The sequence below is a fragment of the Elgaria multicarinata genome, chromosome 3 (genome assembly GCF_023053635.1).
Source record: "Elgaria multicarinata webbii isolate HBS135686 ecotype San Diego chromosome 3, rElgMul1.1.pri, whole genome shotgun sequence".
Classification (NCBI taxonomy): Eukaryota; Metazoa; Chordata; class Lepidosauria; order Squamata; family Anguidae; genus Elgaria; species Elgaria multicarinata.
The window spans coordinates 38785628-38813109 of record NC_086173.1 but is presented as its reverse complement, the minus strand read 5'-3'; the positions used below and the strand labels follow the sequence as shown (position 1 = coordinate 38813109).

Here is a 27482-nt window from a genome sequence, read left to right as displayed (position 1 = left end):
GGGGCTTGTGGAACAGCCACGGAGTTCTCGCGCGGCGTTCAAGATGGCGGCGTTCTGTGAGGCGTTCACGTTGTGCACCTTAGCTGGTGCTCCCACTCACGCTCCATTGGGGCTGGAGCCGGACGCAGACCGGGTGCTGCTGACTGACCGAGGCCGGACGGTGACGCTGTATAAGGTAACGGCAGCCGCGCTGGCAGTTACTGTAGAGCTGGCGGCGCGCGAGGCCGGTTTCCGAGGCGCGTGCTGCATTCAGCTTCGCGGAAGGGCGAAGGATGGAGTTTGGGGCTGAGAAAAAACGGTAAACGGGGAGGCAGGCAAGCAAGCCGGCGAGTCTTTACTCTTTGGATGTGGGACAGCGTGTTGGGAGCGAAGTATTATTGGTCCATGTGTTGGATGGTCTTTTTAAAGGGGGTTGTTGTTGTATATTCGTTCAGTCGCTTCCGACTCTTCGGGACTTTATGGACCAGCCCACGCCAGAGCTTTCTGTCGGCCGTCGCCACCCCTAGCTCCCCCAAGGTCAAGTCTGTCACCTCCAGAGTATCATCCATCCATCTTGCCCTTGGTCGGCCCCTCTTCCTTTTGCCTTCCACTTTCCCTAGCATCAGCATCTTCTCCAGGGTATCCTGTCTTCTCATAGCAAAGCAAACCCAACAACTTCATTTTACATCTTTGTTATGGGCATGTTCAGAAGACACTTTAAACCTTGTTGGTTAAGGCTTTTGGTTAAGCAGCAGGGTTTAAGGTGTTGTGTGCAATGCGTTTTGCTAAACCCTGGTCACTTTCTAACCCCAGTTTGGACCATCTGTAGCAGGGTTAATGGCTCTAACCGTGGCTTAAAGTGTTGTGTGCGACAGCACGGCTTGTGGTTAGTGCTAACCCCGGAGAACCACAGTTTCGCTAAGCACAGTCCCTGAAGTGCCCCTACTTCAAGTAGGCACTTTGAAAACATAACTCTGATTCTGCACCAGTTGCATTGGCCTAGGACCAGGTTATTTGAAACACTGCCTTCATAAGTACTATTATGCCTATGTGTACTATTATTATTATTATTATTATTTATTTATATAGCACCATCAATGTACATGGTGCTGTACAGAGTAAAACAGTAAATAGCAAGACCCTGCCGCATAGGCTTACAATCTAATAAAATCATAGTAAAACAATGCCTATCTGCCCAAGGCTTCTTGATTATGGCCCCAAAACTGTGAAACTTCCTTCTTTTTGATTTAAGTTTCCTCTTCAGTGTTCCCTTTAACATGAGATTGTAAGTAGTTTACATATCTGAGAGAAGTGCTTCAATGGCTTCATTTGCACATAATGATAAATCATAATTTAGACTTTAGAGTTACATGTGCGAGTCTGTAAGTAGCCCACACAAAGCACTGGGTTCACACGCTCCTTTCATTTGACCTGAAGGAGGAACAACTGAAGCTTCAATTTTGTTTTAGTGGATTCCTGGTTTGTCATTGCATGCACAGCAGAAAAACAATACAGGGTTTGAAGTTGCTTTGTTTAGCAATTGGAGCAGCTTTCCTAATCTGGTCCCTGCCAGAAGTTTGGGACCATAACTCCTAGCATTCCTTACCATTGGCTATGCTGGCTAGGGCTGATGGGAGCTGAAATCCAGAACATTAACAAGACACCACCAGGTTGAGCAGGAAGGCAGCACTTGAGTTTATTTTAAGCCACAATTCCTGCTTCACATGTAACAACAAGACAGGCATGTGTTGGGCAGAAAAATAAGTCTTTGGCCCTCCATTTTGTGATCATTACTAGGGCCGTAGGAATTTAAATAGGTATGGATGAGTGCACACCAAACTGGGGAACTCCCCCCAAATCCTTGAAACTGGAAGAATTCTCATGTATACCTCTGGGTAAGGATGAATATTGAAAAGTTTCTATAGCTCTTGATAAAACCATGGGTCGTGTGCTAGGAATATGTGCCTATGTTGCTCTAGATCTTTTAAGTGTGCTGAGCAAAGTAAAGTAGATATTTTAATATCATTTATGCTGAGAGAACAGTATCATAACAGTTGATAACGTTGACTTTTTTTTTTAAAGGTTTCTGATCAAAAACCACTGGGTTGCTGGTCAGTCAAACAGGGCCAAACAATTACATGCCCAGCTGTGTACAATTCTGAAACAGGCGAATTCATTGTTGTCCATGATGAGAAGGTATGATTTCTTATTGATATGAGTATCTGATGGGGATTATGGGAGAAACTTGTAACATATGGCACAAACCTTCTGAAAATTACAGATTTGTATAATCCTCCCAATGGAACCTAGGAAGCTGGCTTATACTTACTTAGACTATTGGTTGGTTCATCTAGCCAGTATTGTTGACAATGGCCCCATTCAGAAGACACTTTTAACCATGGTGGTTAAGCCAGAAAGCCAGGCTGTATTCAGGCAACACCTTAAACCATGGCTTTAATCATAGTTATTAAGGCAAAAAGCCATATCCACTGTGGTTAAACCCATGGTTTAAGGTGTCTTCTGAACATGGCCCAGCTTTCTGGCTTAACCACTGTGGTAAAAGCTGTGTTTTAAGGTGTCTTCTGAAGGGAACCATTGACTAGCAGCAGCTCTCCAGGGTTTCAGGTAGGATTCTTCCCTAACCCTACCTGAATATGCCAGGTATTGAACCTGGGGCCTTCTGCATGCAAGCAAGTGCTCTACTACTAAGCCATGGCCCTTAGAAACAAATGGGTGTGATTACTTTTTACTTTGTTTATTGATTCTTATCAGGAAGGTAGTGGTGGGCTTGTTTAAAATGTGTTCACATTTTCCTAATATTTTTCCCTTCTAGAAAGGCTGTGATACATAAAACAGTTAATGTGTGGAAGCAGTCTGTTGTGAGACTACATGTTAGTGTGGGTGAAGTGCAATTTTGTTTATATTTTCACAATGTGTGAAAATTGGCCAAGAGATTAAATTTCACACCCTAAGATGCCAATCTTAAATATAATTCAGTTGAAATCAACAGTATTTATTTCCATAGATCAAAATTAGGATTAAATAGCAGGTTCTCTTTTCTACTGAAGTTGAGCTCTTTTATATAAGGATCAGTGTGAGACGGAAGTTCAGCGCTGCCTTCTTTTCCCCTTCATATCTTTATGTCTGTTTCTTTTAATAGGTGAGGATATATTAATTTTACACTGCTAGAAACTAAGGATTTGGGCTTTCCTAGATGTACATGTATACATTCTGTGTAGGACAGAGTATTGTTTTGGTGGGTATGTGTCTATTGGATTGTATTCTATGCACCATATGAGTGGCTACTTAAGTGACTCAACACAGCTGCTTTATAGATTTGTTTGTGTCATGTACTATAGGCACCAGCAGATTTTAAATACTTTCCTAAGTTATCTGTATTTATGCAAGAGTGATATTTCGTCGATAGAGTATTGCTGCTTTTTTAAACTTTCCTTTAAGGTTTTACAGATATGGAAGGAAAATGACACTAATTTGGATAAAGTTTTTAAAGCCACGGTAAGTTATAAGAATTTGCTCTAAAATGGCAGTATATTCAGTATTGCCTTCTGCAATTAATCGTTGGCATGAGTTCTCAATATGCTTATACCAGTCTTGCAAATAATGGGTTGGAACCTGACATGCCCTTCCATGAACATAAGGTCAGAATTCAACAGGGCGCTTATGCCCCCGCCAATTCCCTTCTGCAAGTGGTGGGACCTGCCAACCTACCACTCACACAAGAGTGATTGGTGCTTCCTAGGGGAAGCCCCAAAATGAATGGAAATGCTCATTTCTGGAAGGAAGTAGGTTGGTGGTGCTTTCTAATGCAAGCTCTGCTGATCTGCCTTCTTCCATAAACAACTGTTTCCTCTTGTTTGGGGTTGCCCCAGATGTGCAAAATCACTCTTGGGCAAGAGGAGGGGGCTGCTTGTGCATCAGAATTGGCAGGGCGTAAGAAAATTTGTGGAGGTGTAAGTGCCCCGTTGGATTTTGCCCAAAAAGGCTCTGATCCAGCAGTTTCCTGGTGGAAGAAGGTGATGAATTTTTTTTGTCAGTTCCCCCTGCAGCCACCTGTGTCCCCTAAAAAGCTGCTCCATAGAGTGAGGGAACCCTCCAGAAGTTGGTGCTGGGGGCTGCAGAAGGAAGGGGGAATTCCTCCAGCAGAGTGTGTTATTCATGTGAAGTTTAGGCCACATCAAAAAATAAAGGGATGATGTTTGGGTCCCTGCTCTTCCTTGTTCCTACTCAGTCAATTGAGTAACAACCTTGTACCAGGAATATCTTCTTTTTTTAAAAAAAGTAAAAAGTTTGTAAAGTCAGGTTTGTTTTTCTGGAAGAGGATTAGATTTCCATCTTGGTACTAGGTGCTGTCAGTGATGGAGTTGTTGCAGACTTCTCCAACTATTTTAATTGTTTATTTTACATCCGTACCCTACCTTTCTCCAAAGGTGTAAAGAGCAATTAGCATCAGATTTATTCAGATGTAGTTAGCTTTAGAGATGGAATTCAACTGCAGCTCATTGGCTTAGTTCTGACGACATGTTAGTCAGTGGTGGTTTTAGAACTCGACAGTGGATGTTGTCTGGCAGGAAAACTGAGGAAACACTCCACATAGAATATCTGTGCTGTGCAGAGGAGAGAGTTTTCCATTGCATTGAGTGGACTTTTCCCACTGGCTACAGAATTCCCTGGCAAGAGCAGCAAAAGGAGCGAGTGCCGCTCTAGGAGAGTCACTGGGATTGTTTTTTGCAGAGATGGCTGATGAGATACCATCGGGAGGACCAGGGGAGGAGAGAGGGCAGAGGAACTGTCAATCAAATGTCTCGATGGATTTTATTCAACTCCATGGTAGCCCACAGTCATACAATGTTGGAGTTAGAACATGTTGTGTGGGGAGTGCTCCCTAAAAACTCAACCGTTGAGTTGAGTTTTCGCACTGCATTGACTATCGTGTTGTCCAAACTGAGCCATTTAGTTGGCCCCAGCAGTACATGGACAAGGCACTTTCTGAGTAACTAGCAGAGGCTGTAAGCCTATGTACACCAGTTGCTGGAGAACTTAGCATCATAAAGTTGGAAACAGCCTATAAGGCCGTAGAGTCCAACCCCCTGCTCAATGCAGGAATCCATGGGTAGGAGGGTGCTGCTACACTCATGTCTTACTTGTGGGTTCCTGGTCAACAGCTGGTTGGTCTCTGTATGAACAGAATGCTGAACTAAACAGAACTTTGATCCAGGATGGCTCTTACGTTCTTAAATATAATTTGGTGATAGTTACAATATTTATTAGGATTTGTTATAAGGATACCTGTATTTCATTACCCTTTATAGATTTGGCATTTCAGAATAAAGAACAAAGCTGACGGTTTTGTTTGTTTTTGCAGTTGTCAGCAGATGTGTATCGGATGCATTCATTGCCTCATACTGAACCACTGGTCCTGTTCAAGGGTGGTGCCGTTAAGAGTTTAGATGCTTTGCTAGCAGCACCTCAGCAAGAAATTGAAAACATCTTTTCAGATGAAGTTATTAAGTAAGTGCCACAGTTTGTGCGAGTTTTATCATTTCAAAGATGAAACTGTCAGTCTGATGTTGAATGTCTCCAGTTGCCCCAATCCCACTCTGGTTCCAGAGTTGTCTGTAGAATCTGGAGGAGGTATTAGTATGCATCACCTTCTTAAGTAGTCTTGAAGATGTTAAGGAATAATGTGAATAAAGGCTGCTTGTTTTCCAAAGAAAGGCATAGTGCAAAACATGGGACTGTTTATTTCATGCTTTCAAACTTTTATGCTGACAGTTTTGTTGCAATGATCTGTTACTAATACCTATTACTTTCGATTCAATATCCTATTTGGCAGTGTTTTTAGTTATCCTATAGTAATAACCATATAACTTACATTTAGATGGAGTGATGCTTTCATGGGAGTTGAACAGCCTGTTCTTATATTTATTACTGAGCAGGTGAGTGTTAAAAATTATAAAGCAGCCATGATGGTGTAAGAGTATTTACATTTAAATTTTAATTGAAGTTTAATTTACAAATACTAATTCACAGATGCATTTTTTCCCCACTGATAAACCATCAGCCTCTAAGGACGCAATCCCATGGACTGTGTTCCCACTGCTCGGACAACCCTGAACTTGGAGGTGTCCAGGAGCAGTGTAGGCTGATCTATATTACATTAATTTTTCACCTCTTTTGTCTCTGGTCATGATAAGTATTCTAACAGATTTTCCAAAACTAGTACACTGATAGATATAGATATTCAGAACCATTTCCTGTAAAAACATGTTGAATTTCTTAAAGCTGAATGAGCTTGTAGTAGGTATAGTTATTGGGTGGTATAGAAATGTAATAAATAAATGAATAGAACTAAATCTTGAAATATTTGCCCTGTAATATATGTGCTCCACAGAAATGATAAAGCAGGAAGTTGACTAATAGAAAGAGTGTTTCTCAGACCTTCTGAGATTTAGATCCTTTTAGGTGAGGATTTCATCCACTACTCACTGTAAAAGTGATACCATGCACTGGAGGACTTCTATGATAAAATGCTGCTGTTTTTATTTGCAGTTTTGGACAGGATAGACCATTGTTCATTCTCAAACATAGAAAAATGGTTTTAATTTCAATATTGTACCACAATAGTCTGTCCAGATTGAACATCAAAAATGCCACTGCTAAAAAAAAGTCATCACATTTGGGAACCAAGTCCTTCCTTATCGGGATGGAAACAATATTTCTTACAAGCCAAATCCTCTAACTTACAGATACAAACATATGAAGTGCTTTATATTACTCTTTCACTATTACTTTGCTGATAGTGCAATAATTATCTTTCCTTTCTCATGTGATCATATCCACATGCTCTTTCACATGGAATGATCATTTCTAATGTTAGGCTTAGAGCCCCCATATGATGCAGTTAACTTCTGTCTTGGTGTAATGTCATTTTAATGACACTGGATGTTAGGGAAATGAACAAAGAATGCTTTTTGTCTTTAGGATGGGAATTACTTCATATATGTTCAGCAGCGTAATCCATGCATCCTTCAGAAGTTTAAGCTTGATCAAGGGAATGAGTCATCCACTCCAGTGAGCTTTGCTGCATATTTGAAAAACAAAATTGTCACACTCCTTTGTTTGTGTAAGTATTTAACAGTACAGTGGAAGCTTGATGGAAGGGGAGATGAATAAGCATGATGCTACTTTTAATCAATCTTTTATATAAATTACAGATGTAGCAGCAGTTGATAGTTCTTAATGGCATAATTTTATATTGGCATCAGACAAGCATAGACATAAATGCAAACTTACAACTTCAATACACAATCGCTGCATTTGGACATAATACCAAAACATGAACTCAAGCTTATACAGGGCCTCTTTCCCATCTCCTTCCTCTGTAAGTGAGAGGTGTGTGTGTGTGTGTGTGTGTGTGTATGTATATGTATGCATGTATACACGCACAATACCATTGTTTGCCATTTCATCCACATAGCAAATCAGGATTGCAAATCATGTGCCTGTGGCTCATGCCTACACATTCTTTATTTAAAGTATATATGTTCTTGTAATGCCGAACTACAGTTTGCTGTTAATGTCTGAATAGGGCCACTATATTAGAAGTTGATACATAAGGCCATTTCTCATTTACTTTGGGTTACCATTACAATCATAAAAATATTAATTGAGGATGGTAAGTGAGAATTGGTAGGCTGGGGTCAATAGTTGCTTACCATGAGCAAAAAGTGTTTGAAAGAGGGCAACTAAGGATTCCCCATTTCTTTGGATTAATCTATCAGGTAGGGCACATGCATTAGCCTTAATTCTTTGGGAATCCTTTAGCAGTTGAGGCTAGTATGATGGGCTATATGGGGCCTCCATGGAAGCAGTTGGCAGAGAGGCAGAAAGAGAAAGGCAAAACAGAGGAAGGGGACTCATTTTGCCTTCCCATGCATACTTCCTCTTAAGGAAGAATTTCGTCTTGCCCCCTTTCACAGCAATATTTGGTGAATCCCAACTTATATTTAACATTCTTGTTAACCACAATTTAACTTGATCATCTTCTTACAGATTCGAGTGGATGTGTGTGTAAGGTTCTGGTGCCACTACAACAGAGTGGCTTGGAGGAAGAGCAAATTTTACCAAAGTCACTTCTGATCAGACTTGTAGCATCTGGCACTATTCATAAAGGAACTTCAATTGCCATTCTTGATAAAGATCATATTGCCATAACAGGAAGTCTGCAGTCCTCAGATAGTAATATGCGAGGTACGGCAATTCAACAGTTGGGCTAAAATAGCTCAGCTTAACTTGTTAACTCTAAACAGGAAGGAAACGTGCAACAAATGTTCTTGAAAAATAGTATTAAGTGCCTGAAGTCAAGTTGCTGTAAAATATGAAACATAGAATAAAAAGCAACAAAACCCTGCCTGGAGGCTTTAAAATATAAAATTAATAACCATTCTCACAAGGAGGGAAGAACAGGAAGGGAAAGGGAAAGCAATAAAAAGAAAATGATTGTTCTTGATCTGTTAAATCATGCATTGTGGGGATTGATTCATTATGCAGCTGAGGCTTCACTTTCTAAAACAGATTTGTTAGAACTAGATTCTTGATAACTAATCAGAATATCAAATGAGACTTAAATGATTATTGGCAGTGTTCAACAGAAAAGCTTTGACAGCTACTCTGGTTGTATATTACCAAAGTGATTTTAATTTACAGACAGCATTCATATCTGCAAACTGTGCACAGGCAAATGGCATTCTGATTGACATCTTTTTCCTATTTGTAGATTGTGTTTCCATATGGAATATAAAGTTTCAGACATTGCAGGCTTCAAAAGAATTGCCACTGGGAACCACTGGACAAGTAAGTGGAGATCAATTGATTCATTTTAATAGGATTGTTATAGTTCGTTCACAATAGAAATCCATGTACGCAAGTTATGGAAGGAGAAGTGTAGCTGTTATAAAACAAATATTCTCTATTTTTTCACTGCTCTTAAAAAATGTTGGCCACATTTGAACATCATGTTAAACCCTGGTGTAGTGTAATGTTTCCCCGCTGCATGGCTGAGAGGAGGAGTTCAAAAGTTTTTGCTTTTGCTTTTAGTTAAAAGTTTATTGTGTTGTCCAGACCCAGAATTGTGGTTAATGCTTACTAGGGTTAGTTTTGACAAACTAGTTTCATAACTTTTGGTTTGAATTTGGCTTGTTTGAAATTAACCATATTTAGTGTTCACCAGCTTGTCACTTCGACAAAATGGCAACCTATGGTTAGCCAAAAACAAAATTTCTTGGTTTTTTTCCCCTCTCCCACACAAGAGGAGGGGGAAGTGAAGTGTGAACATCTTGTACCTGCTTGTGCGCATCACAGCACCCTTTGTTTTAGTGTAACTTCCCCTAACCTGGTGCCCTCCAGAAGTGTTATGGCTACCACTTCCTCCATGCACAACCAGCACGTCTGTTGGTAGTCCCAACACATCTGTAGGGCACCGGGTTGGAAAAAGCTGATTTAGTATGATATGTGAATATAGCCATTATGTAATGTTACAAACATAGTTTTCAGGAGATGTACTGTTTTCTAAAACAGGTGGGCAACTTGTGGCCCTCCACATGTTTTGGCTTAAAGTTTCCATGATCTCTGACCATTGGCTATGGTGCCTAGGGCTGATGGGAGTTGTAGGCCACAGGATCTGGAGGGCCAAAGTTGCCCACTCCTGTTCTAGAGTGATATTTGACCTAAAAAAGTGAAGCTTGTTAACCTGATATGGGTATTTTGCATTGTGGGTATTTTGGATTTATTGACCTATGGCTTCTCGTGCTCAAGTGGGAGAGAGTGGATGTGCTATCTGTATCATACCTGCCTCTTCCGCAATCGGCCCACAATCAGCTCCTGCTGAGCTTTATTTGTTTATTTATTTTATTGGTTGAACCCAGACCGCTGAGGGTTTGTTGGGGGGGTGTTATTTGCTTGGTCTTTAGCTCTGAAACAACCCAACGGTCTAGGTTTGGATGTCATGCCACACAACCTACAAAGGAGTTGATTGTGGGTTGTGGAGTAAAAACGGAATAAGAAGGCATGGTGCAAGCAGCACTCCTCCTTGTGAACGACAACCTATTGGTTTTTAAGTTGATGGGCAGTCATTATGTTTGAACAGCCCCAATGGCTAATCCTGCTGTTGTACACGGCATAAGCCACACTTCTAGTTCATATCAGTACAGAGTTAGAGGACAGGTCATATACTTGGGGTAGATCAAAAGAATGCTAGTTTCCTGTTTTACAGTCCAGTACTGGTTCCCTGTTGCCTGTTCCAGGACACTCATGGCCCTGTGTGTCTATATTATATCTATTTTATTAACTTTTAAAATTAAGAAACTACATTTGCAAAAAGTTCATGGCAGAAAAATAATGCAACAAAATAACAATAAAAATAACACTTTAAACCAAGGTAAAAGTAGAAAATATTTTCTAAAAATGGAGTGGTGAAAAGTATAATACCAGTACGTTTAGTATTGAAAGTACTTTAAGATGGCACTGGTTATCAGATGTTTGTTGATTGTTTTTCAAAATCCACTTTGCAAAAAGCTCAAAGCAATTTACATACAAAACTTTAAATAGAACAAGAATTAAAAAACAGCAGCAATGCCACAAAAATGAATTCTCACTCAAAGGCGTAGCAAAAATAATGGTCTTACAACCTTCCTGAATGTGACGAAGTGAGTATACGGGACATTTGTTTGACTTCACTGTTACATAGTGATGGTTTTATTAAGATCACGAGTGTTAATCCGGTGAATGCTTAAGAGGCATGGCTGGACTACTGTGTGTATGAAACCTCATTCATTTCAGAGTCCTTCGTTTGGTCCTTCATGTGAATGAGAATCAATGATCCAGATCCCTGGGTGCCTCTATGCTCTTACAGATGTCTCCATTAGGGCAGTGGTAGTATGAATTGACTTATAGTTATATTTAAGGAGCTAGTCTTGTCTAATTAACTGTAACTAATTTTATTACTAAGGATGCAATCTTATGAGTGTTTAGACAGAAAATCTACAACTCTCACTGTTCCCCAGGCAACTAGTTGAATTATGATGGGAGTTGTTGGACTTTTTCCTGTCTAAACATGCATAGGATTGCACTCTAATTAGATTTTCAACTATATTAGCAATAGTTGAAAATCTTCATAAGAGTCTCTGTATTTGCTCAGTTCTTACAAGGGATTTTCAAATCACTTCATCAGTGGTAGTGAAATAGCTGAAATTACAAAGCTCAAACGTTCTGTAGCATCATAGAGACTATTTAATTCTGGCATAAGCGAACTTCAGTAAATCACTTTCTGTGTATTTAATTGGTTAATCGTGTATTTAATTGGTTTTTTAGTGTTGGTGTTATGGAGACAAACTCTTCATAACTCATGGTAAGGAATTAACAGTCATCCTATATAAGTGTGAAACATCCTCCTTGGCTGCTGCTGTTGGGAAAATTAAGGATACACAAACATCAGGTAGGAGGTTAATTACAAAGCTTTATGTTTACGTCCACAGGGCGGCCCTTCCACTAAAATTGCTTTGGAAAACTAGATCTAAATATTCTCAAACTCAAAACCCAATATATCTTAGACTTGGTTTATTAGTAGGCATTGTCCTAAGATTGTTCAGTTTAAAAATTCTAGTGCATCATATCTAGGAATGCGTCTCTCTTTCTCAGTTGTAATTGTTCCTACATGATCTCAGAAGAACAAATGAAAAATAGAGGTGTTTAAAATACTTTCTTCCTGCTTGTATTAAGTCTGGCCAACTGTAATATTCCCTGGCCAGCAGACTGCAAGTCAAGGTGGATTGATAGAAATAAGCCAATAAAGAGTTAATTATTTGGTTTCATCAGTGTTTATGAAAGAGCAATCAAAAGGTAGGCCCCTGACTGGAGAAGTGGATAGTCTAAATGTAGATGTGTAGCAAGAGTGGGGAGGTGGAGACGGAGGAAGACCAGAGAGATAAGGGATGAATGTGATAAAATTCAGTTAACTATACCTGGACTTTGATTTTATTTTATTTTTTGATTTTTTTTATTTAAGCATTTTTATGCCGCCATTCAGCCAAAAAAGGCTTTCACGGCGGCTTACAAAAGTATTTCTTGACAGTCCCTGCCCACAGGCTTACAATCTAAAAGACATGACACAAAAGGAAAGGGGATTGGGAGGGAGGAGGAGGGGGAAAAGGAAAGCAAATTCAGGCACTACAATCTTAGTTGCAAAGTTCAGTAGTTAAAGTTGGCAGTTGGCAGCAGGAGGGAGGGAGGGCTCTCAGGTGGACCCAGGCACAATGGAGAGGTGCCTGGCTGCTGCTTCCTCCCTCACTGGTGGTCTCTGCAGAGACAGTTGGTAGCAGGAGGGAAGGGGCTATCACTGGTTTAGTTGGGTGTGAAGAGTAAGACGATAATCCAAAGGTTCCATGGAAGAGATGGGGTTCGAACTGGGATTTGCTGGAAGAGAGAGAGCGTTTCAAATAATTCAGACATTTTCTAAACAAATATCCATACTGATGGTTGATATAATGGTTTTTCTGTTATAGTTTTGTTGTGAACCATTTGTTTCAAGGGCAATATGTAAATATATTTTACCTTAGTTGTGCTATGAAAACAGCAGTGTACAGATTTATACCTAGGGTCTTCAGTATGGTTTAAAATACTTGCTTTTCCAGTTCAAGTACATTTTGGACTGCAGTATGTTCTCTGTTAAGAAATTGGGGAAGGATCTCTTGTTCTGTGCACACTGAAAAAACACTAAGCAATCAGAAATGAAGATAGCAAATAGCAAAGCTCAGGTAGTTTACATAACATAAGAGAATTAGAACAAACACATCTACAACTAAATAAAAAGCTTTTGGAATGTATGACCAAGACTTAAGCTACCCTATGTCATGATCCTGACAGAGGAAAAGAGCAGGTTGTCAGAAAAATAATTTGTATGGATTCAACATTGTAAAAGCCAAGTTCTTTGTTCAGTTTTATATAATCATAGTTTTCATAGAAAATATATTTTGGGGTACATACATATAACATGAATTGTCTGTCCCCTTTAAAGTGAATGTTTTTTTGTTTTTGTACATTATTTCCAGAAATGAAGACTCAGCCTGTGAACTGGAGTATGCTTCAGGAAGAAGACCTGGTATGGGTACAGCCAGATCAGTCTTTACCTGCGAAGGGTGAATCTAAGAGGCTGGTATGTTTGTTTCATAGTTATTTCCCCCCTGTTTTCCTTTCCAGTTCATATAATATGTAATACGACTTTCTACCTAATTCCCAAACATGATTTGTTTGGATCTGTTTCAGATGAAATAACATATAGAATACCAGTTGCTAGGAAGCACAAACAGGAGGGTGCTATTCTGCTTATGTCCTGCTTCCAATGGGTGGGAGATATATGGATTTTGTAAAATCCATTCTGTCTGCATTTCAGATTGTCAGGCGGAATTGGATTTTTTTCCGGTTTCCTGAATTAGCACATGCAGAAAATGTGCAAATCCCTTCTCCCAAAATGTGCAAACCCATCCACGCTATGCATATTTTCATGCTTTAGCCTATGTGCATTTTTGGGCAGTGCTTTTTTATTTTACATTATTTTTCTACAACTAAATTTGTGTAAAATTCTGGAAAGTAAAAAAAAAAAATCAGTCCGCATACCCAGAACCTGTGTGTCTCAGAAAAAGCCAGTCCACTGTGGAATCCGCAGATTGGATTCATAGAAATCTGATGTCTTTTGATTCCATTCAGTTTTTCTCTGACATTCATATCCAATGTGAGAACAAAACACTGGACTAGATGGGCTTTTAGTTTGACCCAGCACAGCGCTAGAACAATAAAAATGAATCCATTATTCAAGATGATAACAAATACTAAAATCCAAAACATTAATCAAATTGATCCAGTGCAGAGAGTGCTCTCTCACTTACTTACCAATAAATACCCCTAAATGAACTACTTTTAATAACTTATTTCACCATCTCTCCCATGTAATTATAACTGGTAATATTTGGAACAAAAAAGTATTTGGGATGTAATTCACACTTTCATGGATGTTATTTTTCCAAGCCAAAATGGCTGATATTATTTTCATAACTTTTAAGTCTCTTTGTCTTATTGCTGATTAAATTGCAATTGGCATCACACTGTAGGATTCACAGTGTAAGTTTGCAATACACCAGATACCACTTCAATTTGTTTAACCCTCAAAAGTCCATCTTTGTCGATTATCCACATTTCTGTATGCAGTATCATATACAGATCTTACTGGTTCAGAAAAGTAAGCATAAAATAATACTTCTGATAGCATTTACTAAGGTTTGTAAGTTTGTGGAAGGAATCTAAATCCAGCAGGAGCTCCTGGGAGATGGGGGATTTCCAATTCCCCTTACAGCCACACTTGCCACTTCCCACACAGCTTTGGAGAATCCCCCCAACCCTCCAGAGCAGCTTTCCAAGGACTTGTGGGGATGGGGAACAGGGAGAATCCATGAAAATTATGCCCCTGCCTCTTCAATAGGAGTTTTACTCACAGGAAATCTGGATCCAGGCCTATGACTGTTGCAAATACGGTTGACAGTAGGCAATGTTGGATACCCATCTCCAGCCTCTGCCAACCTACGAGCCAGTAGACCAAGGGGGAGAGAGACCTTTAGATCTTGTTATTAAAGCTGCTAAACTAGGCTGCCAGAAAGACCTCCAGTGGATATTTGAGAGAAGGAGTCTGTTCTGTGCTTCTCAGTGGCATCTGTCACCTCTCTGGTGAGCTCCCTCCCCCTATCTGAGTTCTTAATGTGGGTGGGGAGATGTCAGTCTCCCTTCACAAGGGCCCATCATTTTATTGACAAATATATGGTATAGCAGGTTTGGAACAGACTGGGGAGAGCCGGCACATTTACATTGTAATACATTTCCCCTTTTTAATCAGGGCTTTTTTTTTTTTTTGAAGGAGCACAAGACAATTATTTTCATTAGTTAATTGTTGGTATAGAGGATTAAAAACTGTCAGATCTAATTCTCCCCTTTCTCCTTTGTGTAGAATGACATTAAAAGTGGAGAGAACCTGTGCAAAACTCCTGGGAGCTGGGTGCTTGTGTGTTCTCTCTCAGAACTTTTGGCACTTGTTTTTCTTTTATAAGCTTTTCAGGGGCTTGGAGGAGGTGGGAATGAGTGTCGAAATTAGTAGTTAACTGTAGGTGCTGTGCTATACTATTATGCTATGATATTATGCTTGCATGATTTGTCGTGAGGCCCATTGGAAGCACAACTTCTGAGTGAAAAGGAGTCTTTTAAAGCAACAATATTTATTTACTTTATTTATACCCCGCTTTTCCACCACAGAAATGGTGCTCGAAGCACCTATCAATAAAAAGAAGAAAAATGTAGAATAAAAATAATTATAAAATAATTATTATAATTAAAATAATTATAAAACACATACATTAAAAACAGAATAAAAGAATAAATGGCACCTAACCCAGATGGCACCTAACCCAGCAGACCAGTTTATATGTTAAAGGCTTCCTTGAATAAAAATTGATTTGCCTTCTGGCGAAAGGACAGCAGAGAGAAAAGCCAATCTAGCCTCCCTTGGCAGAGAGTTCCAAAGTCTGGGAGCAGCCACTGAAAATACCCTTTCTCGTGTCTCCACCAAACATGCCTCCAATAGCAGCTATGCCAAGGGAAGGGCCTCCCCTGAAGATCTTAAATCCCAATAGCAGGCTTGTATGGGGGAAGGTTGTCTCTCAGGTACCCTGGTCACAGGCCTTTGGATACAACTTATAATTGTTAACATGACCATTGCATTTTCAGCCCTCATGGAGCTTTAATTAACTTTGTCAAAAAAAACCTTTATATGTTAAATATTGCAGCTGAGGTCAAAAAAGAATACTCAACTGGAGAACCTGACAACAGAACAGCTTCTTTTAATGATCAAGGTAAATATGAAAAATCTTTAGTAAAAGCAAGGGCATCTTGAGTGGCATTTTCTGTATGTTCATGTATTCTTGTGGATGAACCAGATAAAATAGGATATGAAACAGAAGTTGACTAACTCATGCACAATTTTTTAAAATTGGAATATATCCTTTTTATGTTTTCAGCAGATCAAATTAGACTTAATTATAAGAGTCCTGCAAGTTTTGCTGTCCAGCTTGTATTGATTGACTTTGTTATTATTATTATTATTATTTATTTATATAGCACCATTGATTTAAATGGTGCTGTACAGAGTAAAACAGTAAATAGCAAGACCCTGCCACATAGGCTTACAATCTAATAAAATCATAATAAAACAATAAGGAGGGGAAGAGAATGCAGACCAACTGGACATCTTTGTATAATTATCAAGTAACCATTTAGCAAAGCTAGAATTCCCACTAAAACATTGACGTGTATAAGGTAAATGCGGTATTTTATGTAAGACCTTCAAATAAACACACGCAAGATCCATTCGAATAACTTCATTATGTAGGACAGGGGACCTCAACCTTTTTAGACCTCAGGGCACATTTGGGAATTTGAGGAACCACTGTGGGCACCACTTTAAATGGCTTCCATGGAGGATGTGGCTAGTCACATAATGGCTGCCTTGGCTAGTTAGAAGAGCTGGAGGAGGGAAATAGCAAGGCTGGAGCTTGGGAAGGAGAGGGAAATAGCACAGCAAAAGTGTAGAGGGCTGAGAAAAACATGGCTAGGAGGAGGGATAAACAGCGAGGTAAATAGGTAGAGAGAAATAGCAAGGGTAGACGTTGCGAGTTGAGAGAAACAGCATGATAAAGGCGTGAGTGAGAGAAATAGAGCAATGCAGGCACCACCATGGGAACCCCTTTGCAGGTGGCGTTGAAGGGAATTGTGGGCACCGTGTTGGAGGGCCCTCCTTTACAGATTTAAAGACAGTTTGTACTTTGGGAACATAAATTTATGCATAACTTGGGTTGCTTATAAAATTTAGTATATTCAATTCAAAAGTATAGTTTAATTGGATAATAAATACAAAGTTTCTAATTGAATTTATTTTATGTAGTTTGCATAAACATTAAGCTGCCGTATGTACAAATTTAATAATAGATGGAGGGGTGTTCTCCTTTCCCTCAGAGTTGACTTAAAAAATTTCTTGTCCTGCCAGCCATATCTCAATTCTAAGGTTGATTTTTGCCTCAGTTTAGTAAGAATTCAATTATGATTTACAAAGAGGTTATAACGATAAACTAATGCAGCTAAAATGTTGTTCAGTCTTCTGAGCTACATGGAGACTGGAAGAACTTTCAGTGTGAAAATAAAGTATATTTGAATGTTTCAATTTGCAGTTCAGTTGCAGTTTAAACTAAAGATTTGCCATTATTATTATTATTATTTGTATCCCGCCTTTTGCCCAATACTGGGCCTCAGTTGAATCCACCTTAAGGAGTACTGCTGAAAAATGTAATAGCTTGGATCCTCCCTTCTACAGCACACATTTACACCAGCGAGGATCTCTAGGATGTACCCAGCAGTAACAAATAGGTGCGGGAGATATAATGGTACAGGAGCTTTTTCCCATGTGTGGTGGAATTGTAATCCTGTTAAGGAATATTGGAGGAAGATAATTAACAGGATTAAAGAAATTGCAGGCTATGAGTAACAATTAACCCAAACAACTATACTCCGGAGTGATATTAAAGATCAGATCCCTAGAGATTTAGTGGTGATGGTGAGTTACGTGTGAATAGCTTCAAGGATCTGCTTAGCAAAAGCTTAGTGATCAACATACATGCTGTCTCTGAAACAATGGAAAAAGAAGATTGGTTCTGGAGTGGTGATGGATAAAATAGCAAGTTATAAGTTGTTACGAGAGGGAAGAATAAACTCCATCCAGCCTTTCCAAATATGTTATCAATTATTAGGATAGGTTCTGGCCAGATGTTTTAGCAACTATAGATATACTATATACAAGTTAAATTGAAGTATTGCAACTACCTTGAATTATTGTTTGGGGAGGTTTAAATTGTATATAAAGTAAGAAAAGCCTCTACAAAGGTTCAGAGAACAGTCCTGAACAAAGGATGGAGTTGCAGGATAGGAGGAAATTGGGGAAATTGAGCAGAGGTACCTGTTTAGGGAAGTATGTTAGTAGAACATATTCTATATGGAATTAGAAGGGTTGCAAGATTGGGTTGGTTATGTTAATTGATTTAAAAACCTTTAGATTGACTAAATTCATTATCTGATTAATGCAGCAATCCAGTGTTTTTCTTTTTTTACACTCTGCATGTTTTACATCCTGCATGTGACACAGGCATCTAAAAAGAGTTTTGTTTTACTTCAAAACATATGCTGATGCAAATCTAATGGATTAAAACTAGAGGTGTAAAATTTCCGGAAATTTTGAAGCCATGGAAAAAACTCGGGTTTTTTCAGGGGGAAATAGAAATTTTCAGAAAAATTGAAATAATGCGATATTAGCACTTTTTAAGGGTTGAAAGTCGCTTTGTTACTTTAGGAACATAAAATGTAATTATGTCCAAGTTGGTTTGGCATAAAATTATTACATTTGATACTAAAAATACAGTGTATTCAAATAATTATTACAAACTGAATTTACTTCTTTATTTTTATTTTTACCTCTTTGGTAACAAATGGAGCTACAAGCTCCTGAACTGTTAGGAACACCTGAACTGTAAGGAACCTCTTTGGTTTTCCCAGTTTATGAGGAACAGGCAAAAAAAATTTAAAACAACAGAGGAAACCATTAACATCAGTAACAAAGAAAATTATTTATGTCTCCGCTAGTCCTCCACAGAGTCAAGCGGACATAAAGCACCCATTCCCATAAAAGGAACTGAGAAAAAGTGAGGAGACCAAGATTCAATGAATATGCATGAAATTTAATCAGACTTATTTCTTGAGCTATAGCTATCACTATCAGTTTCAGTCTTGCATTTGAGAGTTGTCTCAGTTTACAAACTAAGACTTGCTTGTCCTCGGTGCACAAAAATTGTAATAATCGAATACTGTACATAGTTTTTAGAAATCATTTGGAGAAGTAAATATCTGAACATCTTGTCTTAAACATTTTATTCATCATCCTAAAATAAAACATCCCATAATCCATTGTTTTCTTCATTTTTTCCAATTTTTTGGGGAAAAACAAGGCTTTGGGAAAAAAATGTTTTTTTTTTCCTAAAATTTTCCAGGTTTTTTCCAGGCCTTCACATCTCTAATTAAAACTTAAATGACAACCATAATTTCTTTAACTGGGTGATAATCATTAGTAATTTTAATTAGTACTAGTAATGAAAGCTGTCCTTATGGAGCTATTAAATATAACATTCTTTTTCAGGATTCTTCTCAGAATATAATTGAAGAAAAGCTGCAAATGTTTTTGTCTGGTACTCAGATGGCAGACTTCCAAGCATCAGTTGGATGCATAGTTTCAGCTCTTATGGACAGATGTAAAATAGAGTCCTCATTTTATCCTCACAATTGCCTGGTGCAGCTGGTTCAGACACAAGGTGTCTCTTACAGGTGACAACCATCTTTTCTAATAAAATGTTTGAATAAAAAGCTGGGGTCCTTCAACTTTTTTTTCAGTGGTGGCTATCAAGAATTGGTATGAACCTGTGGTGCTCCCAGAAATGTCTGAAAGATTTTTGTGGGGACAAAAGTTACTAATTAGCAAAGTACTGAGATATATCCAGAGATTAACTGTTTGTCCTGTGTCCTAGTATGTGCCCAGACTTAATGGCCATTGCATTGGAGAAAACAGATGTTCACTTGTTACAACTGTGCCTGCAGCAATTTCCTGACATCCCTGAAGCAGTTACTTGTGCTTGTCTGAAGACTTTCCTCAGGTAAATCTAAAGCAATTTTTCTTATAATTTTAGGTTGCAGGCTTATACATGTATAGACAGAAAAAAGTCCTACAGCTCTGAGCATTTCCAGGCCAGCATAGCTGACTGGGGAACGCTAGATGTATGAATTTTTCTGTCTAAACATGTGCAGGATCGCACCCTAAATCACTGTTCATTCTTGCAAGAGTTTGCTCTGAGCTAATAAAACATTTTCAGATTACTTTCTGTAATAAAGAGCCTTGAAAGTTGTAAAGATCTTGTAAAGATTTCCATACCACAGCTCCCTTGTGAGACAGACTAGTTGTACATACTTCTTCCTGATTGGTAGGTTGCTGCTATCCCCCTTTTCCTCCAATTTGGGGTTGGGGGACTGCAGAGCTACAAGCTAGTTATCTGCTTGGGGAGATGTAGCATCTGAGTAAGACCTCCCATCACCTCAGGCAGGCAGCCTGCTTTCCACCTACTTCCCATTAGACACAAATAGATAAACACAGGAAGGTGAGTGGCAGGCAGATGTGATCACCAGAAACTCACACTCAAACCTCCAGTCCAAACTGAAAGAATATATTTATTAAAGGAATATGACAGAAATGGAAAACAGAATGGATACTTGAAAGTAAGCAAATAGTAAAAAGCTTGCCAACCTATGCTAAACTTTTAGAGTTAAGATACTCATAATGCAAGGGTCACCAAAAAGAGTTGCATCTTAGGTTGGTCCAAGGTGAGCAGAATGACTAGAGTGACAAAGAACGAACCATATTCCATTTTTATTGTGTTTGAGTGCTTACCGGCCTGCGCGGAGCTGCACATGTGCATGCATGGGCGTGCACATGAATATACATCCACCCACTCCTGAACAGGCACTTTGCCTGGCTAGTGTTAGCCACGGGTTTTGCAGCCCTGGTCTACGAGATATAATAAAGCACCCTTTCTTTAAAGCAAGAGAAACGGAAGGGTATCTCTGCCTCACATCCCTTTGTACTGACCCTAAATTACCATTTTGGCATGCAGTAGAAATTGCACATGTGCTGCTTTACTTATTTTTCCTTGTTTGTGAAAGTTTTTCTTAATAGGTATTCTAGCTAATGATGGCACATTCCCTTTCATTCAGGAAACTTACTTTTTGCCAATTTAATATTTGACATATGTACCTTTATGATTTTCAATTTTATAAGGGTGAAATTACAGATTCTTCTGTTTTTAGATTCACTGAGGCTAGGAAAGTTTCATATATGAAATCAGGGAGAGCAAATTAACTACATGGTGGCTTTTAATGCGCTCCAAATATTCAGGCATCTTTACAATGCAGCTTTTTTTGTCATGGGGTTTTTTCAGGACATGTTTAATATAAGAAGTTTTCCATGCATGCAAGTGAAGTTACGGGTTTTTTTCTGTCTTGATTCCAAATAATCTTCCTTACGTTTATTGAAATTTCACTATCAGGATTATCTGTTAAAATGTGATTTTTCACAAATATCAGTATGGTAGGCATTGCTTTTTTTTTGTAGCATTGGAGATGACCGCCTTGAAGCCATGAATATGAATTCAGATTCTGTAGCAGGTTGTGTTCATAGTCAACACAACAACAAAATGGAAAAACAAACAAAAATTATACAGAATGGCTTCAGTTCTGAACTCATGGAAGAAGATGGCTGTGACACACAGTTAATTCAGAAATCTCATGTGATGGACACAAGTGAAATATGCCCTATTGGACCACAAAAGGCAACGTTACTGTATCCTTTGCATAATTACAAAAGAAAAGTTCGGTATATTACTGATGTAAATTACAAAATTAAAACTAAATTAGGATTTTTCTTTGTGTCTGTAGATACTGAAAGATTTTTCCTTGAATCTATTTAGTACTATATTCTTAGTGAAAAAGTCAACCTCCAAATGCATTCCCTTGAACTTATAATGGTGCACAGCTGCGGTACACCCCCAGTGTCTTTTATCAGTATTGCTACAAGGGCATGCCATGCACAGAACTAAAGCAAGGTTGCCTGTGATGTCTGTCTGCTACAAGGATAAATGTATGTCTCCCAATTTGGCAATTCCTTACTCTGGTTCCATGTAAGACGAGAATTCTGAGTAACATGACTGTATATAGCAATAGTGGAAGAGCAAACTGGGATGCTGGGAAAGTCTATGGCCAATGGTCAGGGATAAGGGGATTTGGAGTCCCGACATCTGGAAGGCCACAGTGTTGCTCACCCCTGACCTAGAAGGAAAATTAGCTGGGGAAGACTGTTTTGAGCTAAAGATTTCTTCTTCTCTATATCCTGTGTTGACTTGCAGAGTGCTCTCTGACAGTACCATCTATTCCTCCATATTCAAAGAGAAAAGATATGCAGAGAACTGGTGTTTGGTGCACCTTACCAGTTTCCCAAAGGTAGAGAATTATGTTTCCTGGAATGACATTACATGTGGATCCAATGAACCATTTAAGTTTATCTTTAACATGCTCAACCCTCAACTTAGGGCTATCTCCTTACAATAAGCTTTGTGGCCAAAGTTGCAGAAAGGCAACTTCTCCCCTCAAGGCTCTAGACCAGTGGTTCCCAAAGTGGGCGGTACTGCCCCCTTGGGGGTGGTGGGATTGCATAGGGGGGCGTTAAGAGGCAAAGGGACGGTAGGGGGGCGTTAACAGGGGGCGCTAACAGGCAAAGGGGTGGCAGGGGGGCGTTCGAGTTGGTCTCTCCAGAAGGTCCTAAAACCCAGGGACCGAGCAGGAAACAGTGGTGAATTCAGCTGCTCTGCCCACTCTTCTCCTGCCTAGGAGGGCCCAGGGCGTCTTTCCTGCTAGAGACACCACCGCCCACTTCCTCCCTCAGCCAGAGCTGCTCCCTCCTACAAGCTGCCCCAGCAGACCTCTCGCAATAGTTGCTGCACAAGGCGGGAGCAGCAGCCATGCGGTGGAGAGCAAGGAGCACGTGGAGGATGGCGGGCGGCAGAGCAGCTGCCGAGAACAGCAGTCAGCGAGCAGGCTGGGTTGGGAGCAGGACTGCTTGTGCTGCTGCAAGGTATCACCAGGCTCCCTTCCCCGTCAGGAGTTGCAGATTGGGGCCATCTCCCGTCCTAATCAGCCCGGCAGCTATTGTGAGGCTTGTGGGGAGGGGGGGTTGGAGAGAGAGAGAGAGAGAGAGACTGTGTGTCTCTGTGTGTGCTCCCACCCCCAAAAAAGTCTGGACTACAACAGAATTGGGAGAGAAAAGAAAAGGGGGAGGGAGAGAGAATTGCAATTCCCCAGGTCCTTCCTGGCTAAAGAAGATTCAGCAGCACCTTTTCCCAGAATGCTTGCTGAAACAATTCCTATCTGCCCTTGCTTATTTCAGGGTGTCCAACCCCCTTTTTTCAAGCGTTGTTTTGGTAAACATGGTGTGTGTGTATCTTGTGTCACCATAAAAACAGAGCTGCAGCACAATCCTAAGTATGTCTACTCAGAAGTAAGCCCCACTGAGATCAATAGAACTTACTCTGAGGTAAATGTGCATAGGATTCAAAAAGAGGGTGAAGAAAAGACAGGAGAAAATGAATTGTAGAAATAGAATAGCAAGGTAACTGTGGGATATTTAACCATATTTAAAGACAATAAGTACAGTAAAATTAGTGCCCCTCTACTTCAGTCCAGCCAGGTTTTCCATAGGAAAACTGTACCAGATGGCAGATAATTATTTTAAAATTTTAATTAAAATACATTATCCTTTCCTATAACAAAATGGTGCTTACTCCGAAGTAAGTGTGTTCCACTGAAGAAGGAAATCCTATTTGATTCCTATAGTGTGACATGATAAGTTAAAGGCACAATTTTATGCATGTTTAGACAGAAAAAAGTCCTTCAACTCCTAGAATCCCCTCTAAATGGGAAGCACCCACCCCAGGCTTGCCGAGGGAGGGAGGGAGGGGAAAGAGAGCGAACACCACTGTTTGCAGCCAGCGTGGCAGGGCACACCAACTGGATTTTGAATAAAGTATTCAATTAATTGTTACTGTTTTGAATTTTATTGTTATTATCTTCCTTGGTGGGTTGTTGAAAACCGCTATTCTGAATAATTATTTTTATAGTGTAGGGTAGGGGGGCGCTGGGCATGAGTTTGTGGAACCAAGGGGGCAGTGACCTTAAAAAGTTTGGGAACCACTGCTCTAGACAGTTTCTTGGTTCCCCTGAAGCATCACTGCAAGCTGGTTGTTTCTGGCCCAGATATTTGGTGTTTGGGGGATAGGTAAGGCGTGTATAGACCCCCATCTCTACAGTTAACCCTTCAACTGGTCATGAAATGCTGATGTAATCAGTTATACCTTCTCATACTGGCTCCCTGACCAATGTGTGTTTTCTCTGAGGCTTGGTAGAAGTGTTTCAAGGACCAATAATCTGGCATGTTGCAAGTTCCCAGAGAGCCTGAATTGTATTGTTCCACATATTAGCAATGTCATTTTTTGGAGGATTAACAATCGAAGGTTGTTTTTCTTTGGGCCAATACAAGAACTATGACAACCGAGAAAATACTTAATTTAATACAGTGGCTTGGATCCAAGTGGAACTCTACTCACATGACTCTCCCATTGGAGAGAAGGTAGGAGGTGATTTTTTATGTTTATTTTTTACAACTCCCCTTCTCTTTGTGCCCCCTGAAAAGCTGTTCTGGAAGGCTGGGGAAACTCCAGAACAGTATGGGAGTTGATGTGGGGGTCTGCAGGGGTGAGAGGGAATCTTCCATCCCCGTCCTCCAGTGGGTCTCTCTGCTGGATCTCGGTCCCTTCTGTCACCAGAATGAGCCCTACTGTTAATGAAAGGAACACTCTGGAACCAATGCATTTTGTTGATACATCAAAAGCACTTTAAAAAAAAAGATCTTGCTTTGGGGTGGGATTGGATACAAATCTTAATACATATTGATCCTTGACACTATTACCTGAATCTTATGAAGAAATACCATTCTTCGTTCAGCATATAGTGAAACATTTCTTTTGCCTCATTTGAAAGATCTCTCTGCTGAGCAAGTTATTGTAAGTATTGACTTCTCTCCTCAGAACTTAGCAGCTATTTCTAACAAGCATTACTCTTAATCATGTATTTGCTAAAGATGTCCTGTGAATATCTTGTGGATTTAAACATTAAGTTACACAAACTCAATCAGCAATGTACTTTTACAGAGAAACACTTGTGATAGCCTTTAACATGTTATGATGCATATTTTATATTGCTGTGAAAACTGAATATATGTGTATATTACCAGAGCATGGACAACTGAAGCAAAGTTATCTCTGTCCTTTGAGATTCAAGTGGCTTCAGTGGCACGGAGTGCCTTCTACCAACTTTGGTTGGTGGCTCAGTATGCCCCTATCTGGACAAGGATAACATAACTTCAGTTGTCCATGCAGTGGTACCCTCCAAATTAGATTACTGCAATGTGCTCTACATGGGGCTGCCTTTGAAGATGGTTCAGAAGCTGCAGCTTGTGCAAAATGCAGCAGCCAGATTGATAACCGGAACTAGAAGGTTTGAGCATGTAAGACCAGCTCTGGCCTGCTTGCATTGGCTGCCTATACGTTTCCAAGCCCAATTCAAGGTACTGTTTTTAACCTATAAAGCCTTACACGGCTTGGGACCACAATACCTGATGGAACACCTCTCCCGACATGAACCTACCCATACACTACGCTCAACATCTAAGGTCCTCCTCCTGAGTGCCTACTCTGAGGGAAGCTCAGAGGATAGCAACAAGGGAGAAGGCCTTTTCAGTGGTGGCCCCCTAATTATGGAATGATCTCCCTAACATGGCACAAACATGGTTATTTTTTCGGCGCCAGGTCAAAACTTTTCTCCCAGTCAGTTAACATATGCTGAGTTTTTAACTGACCCTAGAATAATTGTTTTAAATGGGTATTGTTGTTTTTATGTTTTTGATGGCCTTAATTTTTATATTTGTTTTTAATATTCGCTGTTTTTAGCCTTTATAAACCACCCAGAGAGCTTTGGCTATGGGGCGGTATATAAATGTATTAAATAAGTAAATTATCCAGTGAATAGTCTTTTCTTCCTAATGGGCTCCATAGACTCTCTTTGGTCTTTAGTAAAATAAATTTTAAATACCAGATATGATGTTATTCTTTTAATACATGTTCATAATAAAGTATTTCCTCTATTGCTCTTATGCAAATTCTTAGGCAGATTTCATATAAATAAGGAAAGGAGAATAGAATTACTATTAGATTGAGGACTTTTAGAGGCTTCACTTCTTTGTAGTGCAGGGGGCTATAGATGAAATGCAGATTTCTGGATGTCTGAATCTGAAAGCAATGAAATAAAACAGTCTTGGTTTGTATCAATGCTTGTTTTTGCCTGGAAAACAATGATGTGTGGTGATTTGTTGGGATATCTGAATTGAGTAGCTGAGATGCGTAATTCTTTTTAAAATGTCAAAAAAAATTTTTTGCAAATACAGATATAAACACCCACACACACAAAAAACAGGGCATATATTTAAGCATTTCAATTTAATGTCATTATTCTGCTCTTTTTTCCTAGTTATTTCTCCGATATTTGCAGTACCTGCACATGAAATGCAGTGAAGAGGTTACTACAGACCTTTCTGGAATATTTTCTGTGACCATAAATCAGGTAAAAGGGGAACATTAAAACTCTGTTTCTATGATACTCAGTTTATATTTTTACTAAAAGCATGTGGTGGTTAATGTGTGCTTAGAAGTAGAGGGCACATTACCTGTTCATCGTTATGATGAGTGTTTTGGAATGGGCATCTATAAAAAAAATATGTCAGGATCCCATGAGAGCAAGGGGCTTACAAATTATTTCATCCGCTCGCCACACCCTGTGTGAGTGTAAGCAATGCTGTTAGGAGTGGAGGACACATCTTGAGTGGCATTAAAATCATGGAAACAAATGACTTGGCAAATTCCCTACAGAAATTTCATAATTCAGAAAGGAAGTCTAAGCAACGGTTAAAATACAATATTTGTATCTTCTGTGGAATATTGTTAGTGTCAATTTCAAAACTGACACTATAAAACTGGGATCCTAGCCATGCTTGCATTCGAGTTCTGTCTAATTATTGGGACTGATTTGGTTGTAAATATGCTGAAAGTTTAAGAGCATCACACTGTAACCCTTACGTAACACTGATTCCATTTTTCAGATCATGGACTGGATCTGCCTCCTCCTAGATGCTAACTTTACAGTTGTTGTGATGCTGCCAGAAGCAAGAGGATTGCTTTCTAAGCTACACAAGTTTGTTAGAGCCCAAGTAAGTTTCCGTTCCTTTTGATATTGCAACTATAAGAACAGATTGATCACTGTCACTATAGACGGTGCTACAAGAACTTCCTTCCCCTACAAATATCATAAATGGCTTTGTTTGTATGCTATATACTGCCCTTTTACACGGGGCAGTGATTACTTACATTCTCACAAGTAGTGCTATGTTGAAGTTTACGCCTACTTGCAACCACAATTTTGTTTGTTTTTCTTTTTAGGTACGCTTTTACTCTGAACTTAACAAGATTGAAGGAAGCTTGAAGCAGTTACAGAGGATACAGCATCCAGAAGATGGCTTATATTCCATTGAAATTCTCAAGCTTGTTTGAATTTGGCACGTGTTCATTATAAAATTGTTATGAATCTGT

The 27482-nt window shown here is 39.5% G+C and overlaps 1 protein-coding gene across 1 annotated transcript; it reads left to right on the top strand.

Annotated features, from left to right (window-relative positions):
- NOL11 (nucleolar protein 11) lies at positions 1-27482 on the top strand. Its single transcript, XM_063120016.1, has 18 exons — positions 1-175; positions 2062-2175; positions 3439-3495; positions 5363-5508; positions 5879-5936; positions 6982-7123; positions 8053-8250; positions 8777-8853; positions 11368-11491; positions 13104-13207; positions 15879-15944; positions 19328-19512; positions 19713-19838; positions 21347-21574; positions 24767-24845; positions 26368-26460; positions 26996-27103; positions 27333-27482. The coding sequence occupies exons 1-18, from the start codon at positions 44-46 to the stop codon at positions 27441-27443; spliced, it is 2148 nt and encodes a 715-aa protein (XP_062976086.1). The 5' UTR covers positions 1-43; the 3' UTR covers positions 27444-27482.

What these genes read in the sequence shown, in the direction of transcription:
- NOL11 (XM_063120016.1), top strand. Translation starts at nt 44, where the DNA reads ATGGCGGCGTTCTGTGAGGCGTTCACGTTGTGCACCTTAGCTGGTGCT. An exon ending in ACACAAGGTGTCTCTTACAG is followed by an intron (nt 19,513 to 19,712) that starts GTGACAACCATC and finishes CCTGTGTCCTAG; the next exon opens with TATGTGCCCAGACTTAATGG. An exon ending in TGTCTGAAGACTTTCCTCAG is followed by an intron (nt 19,839 to 21,346) that starts GTAAATCTAAAG and finishes TTTTTTTTGTAG; the next exon opens with CATTGGAGATGACCGCCTTG.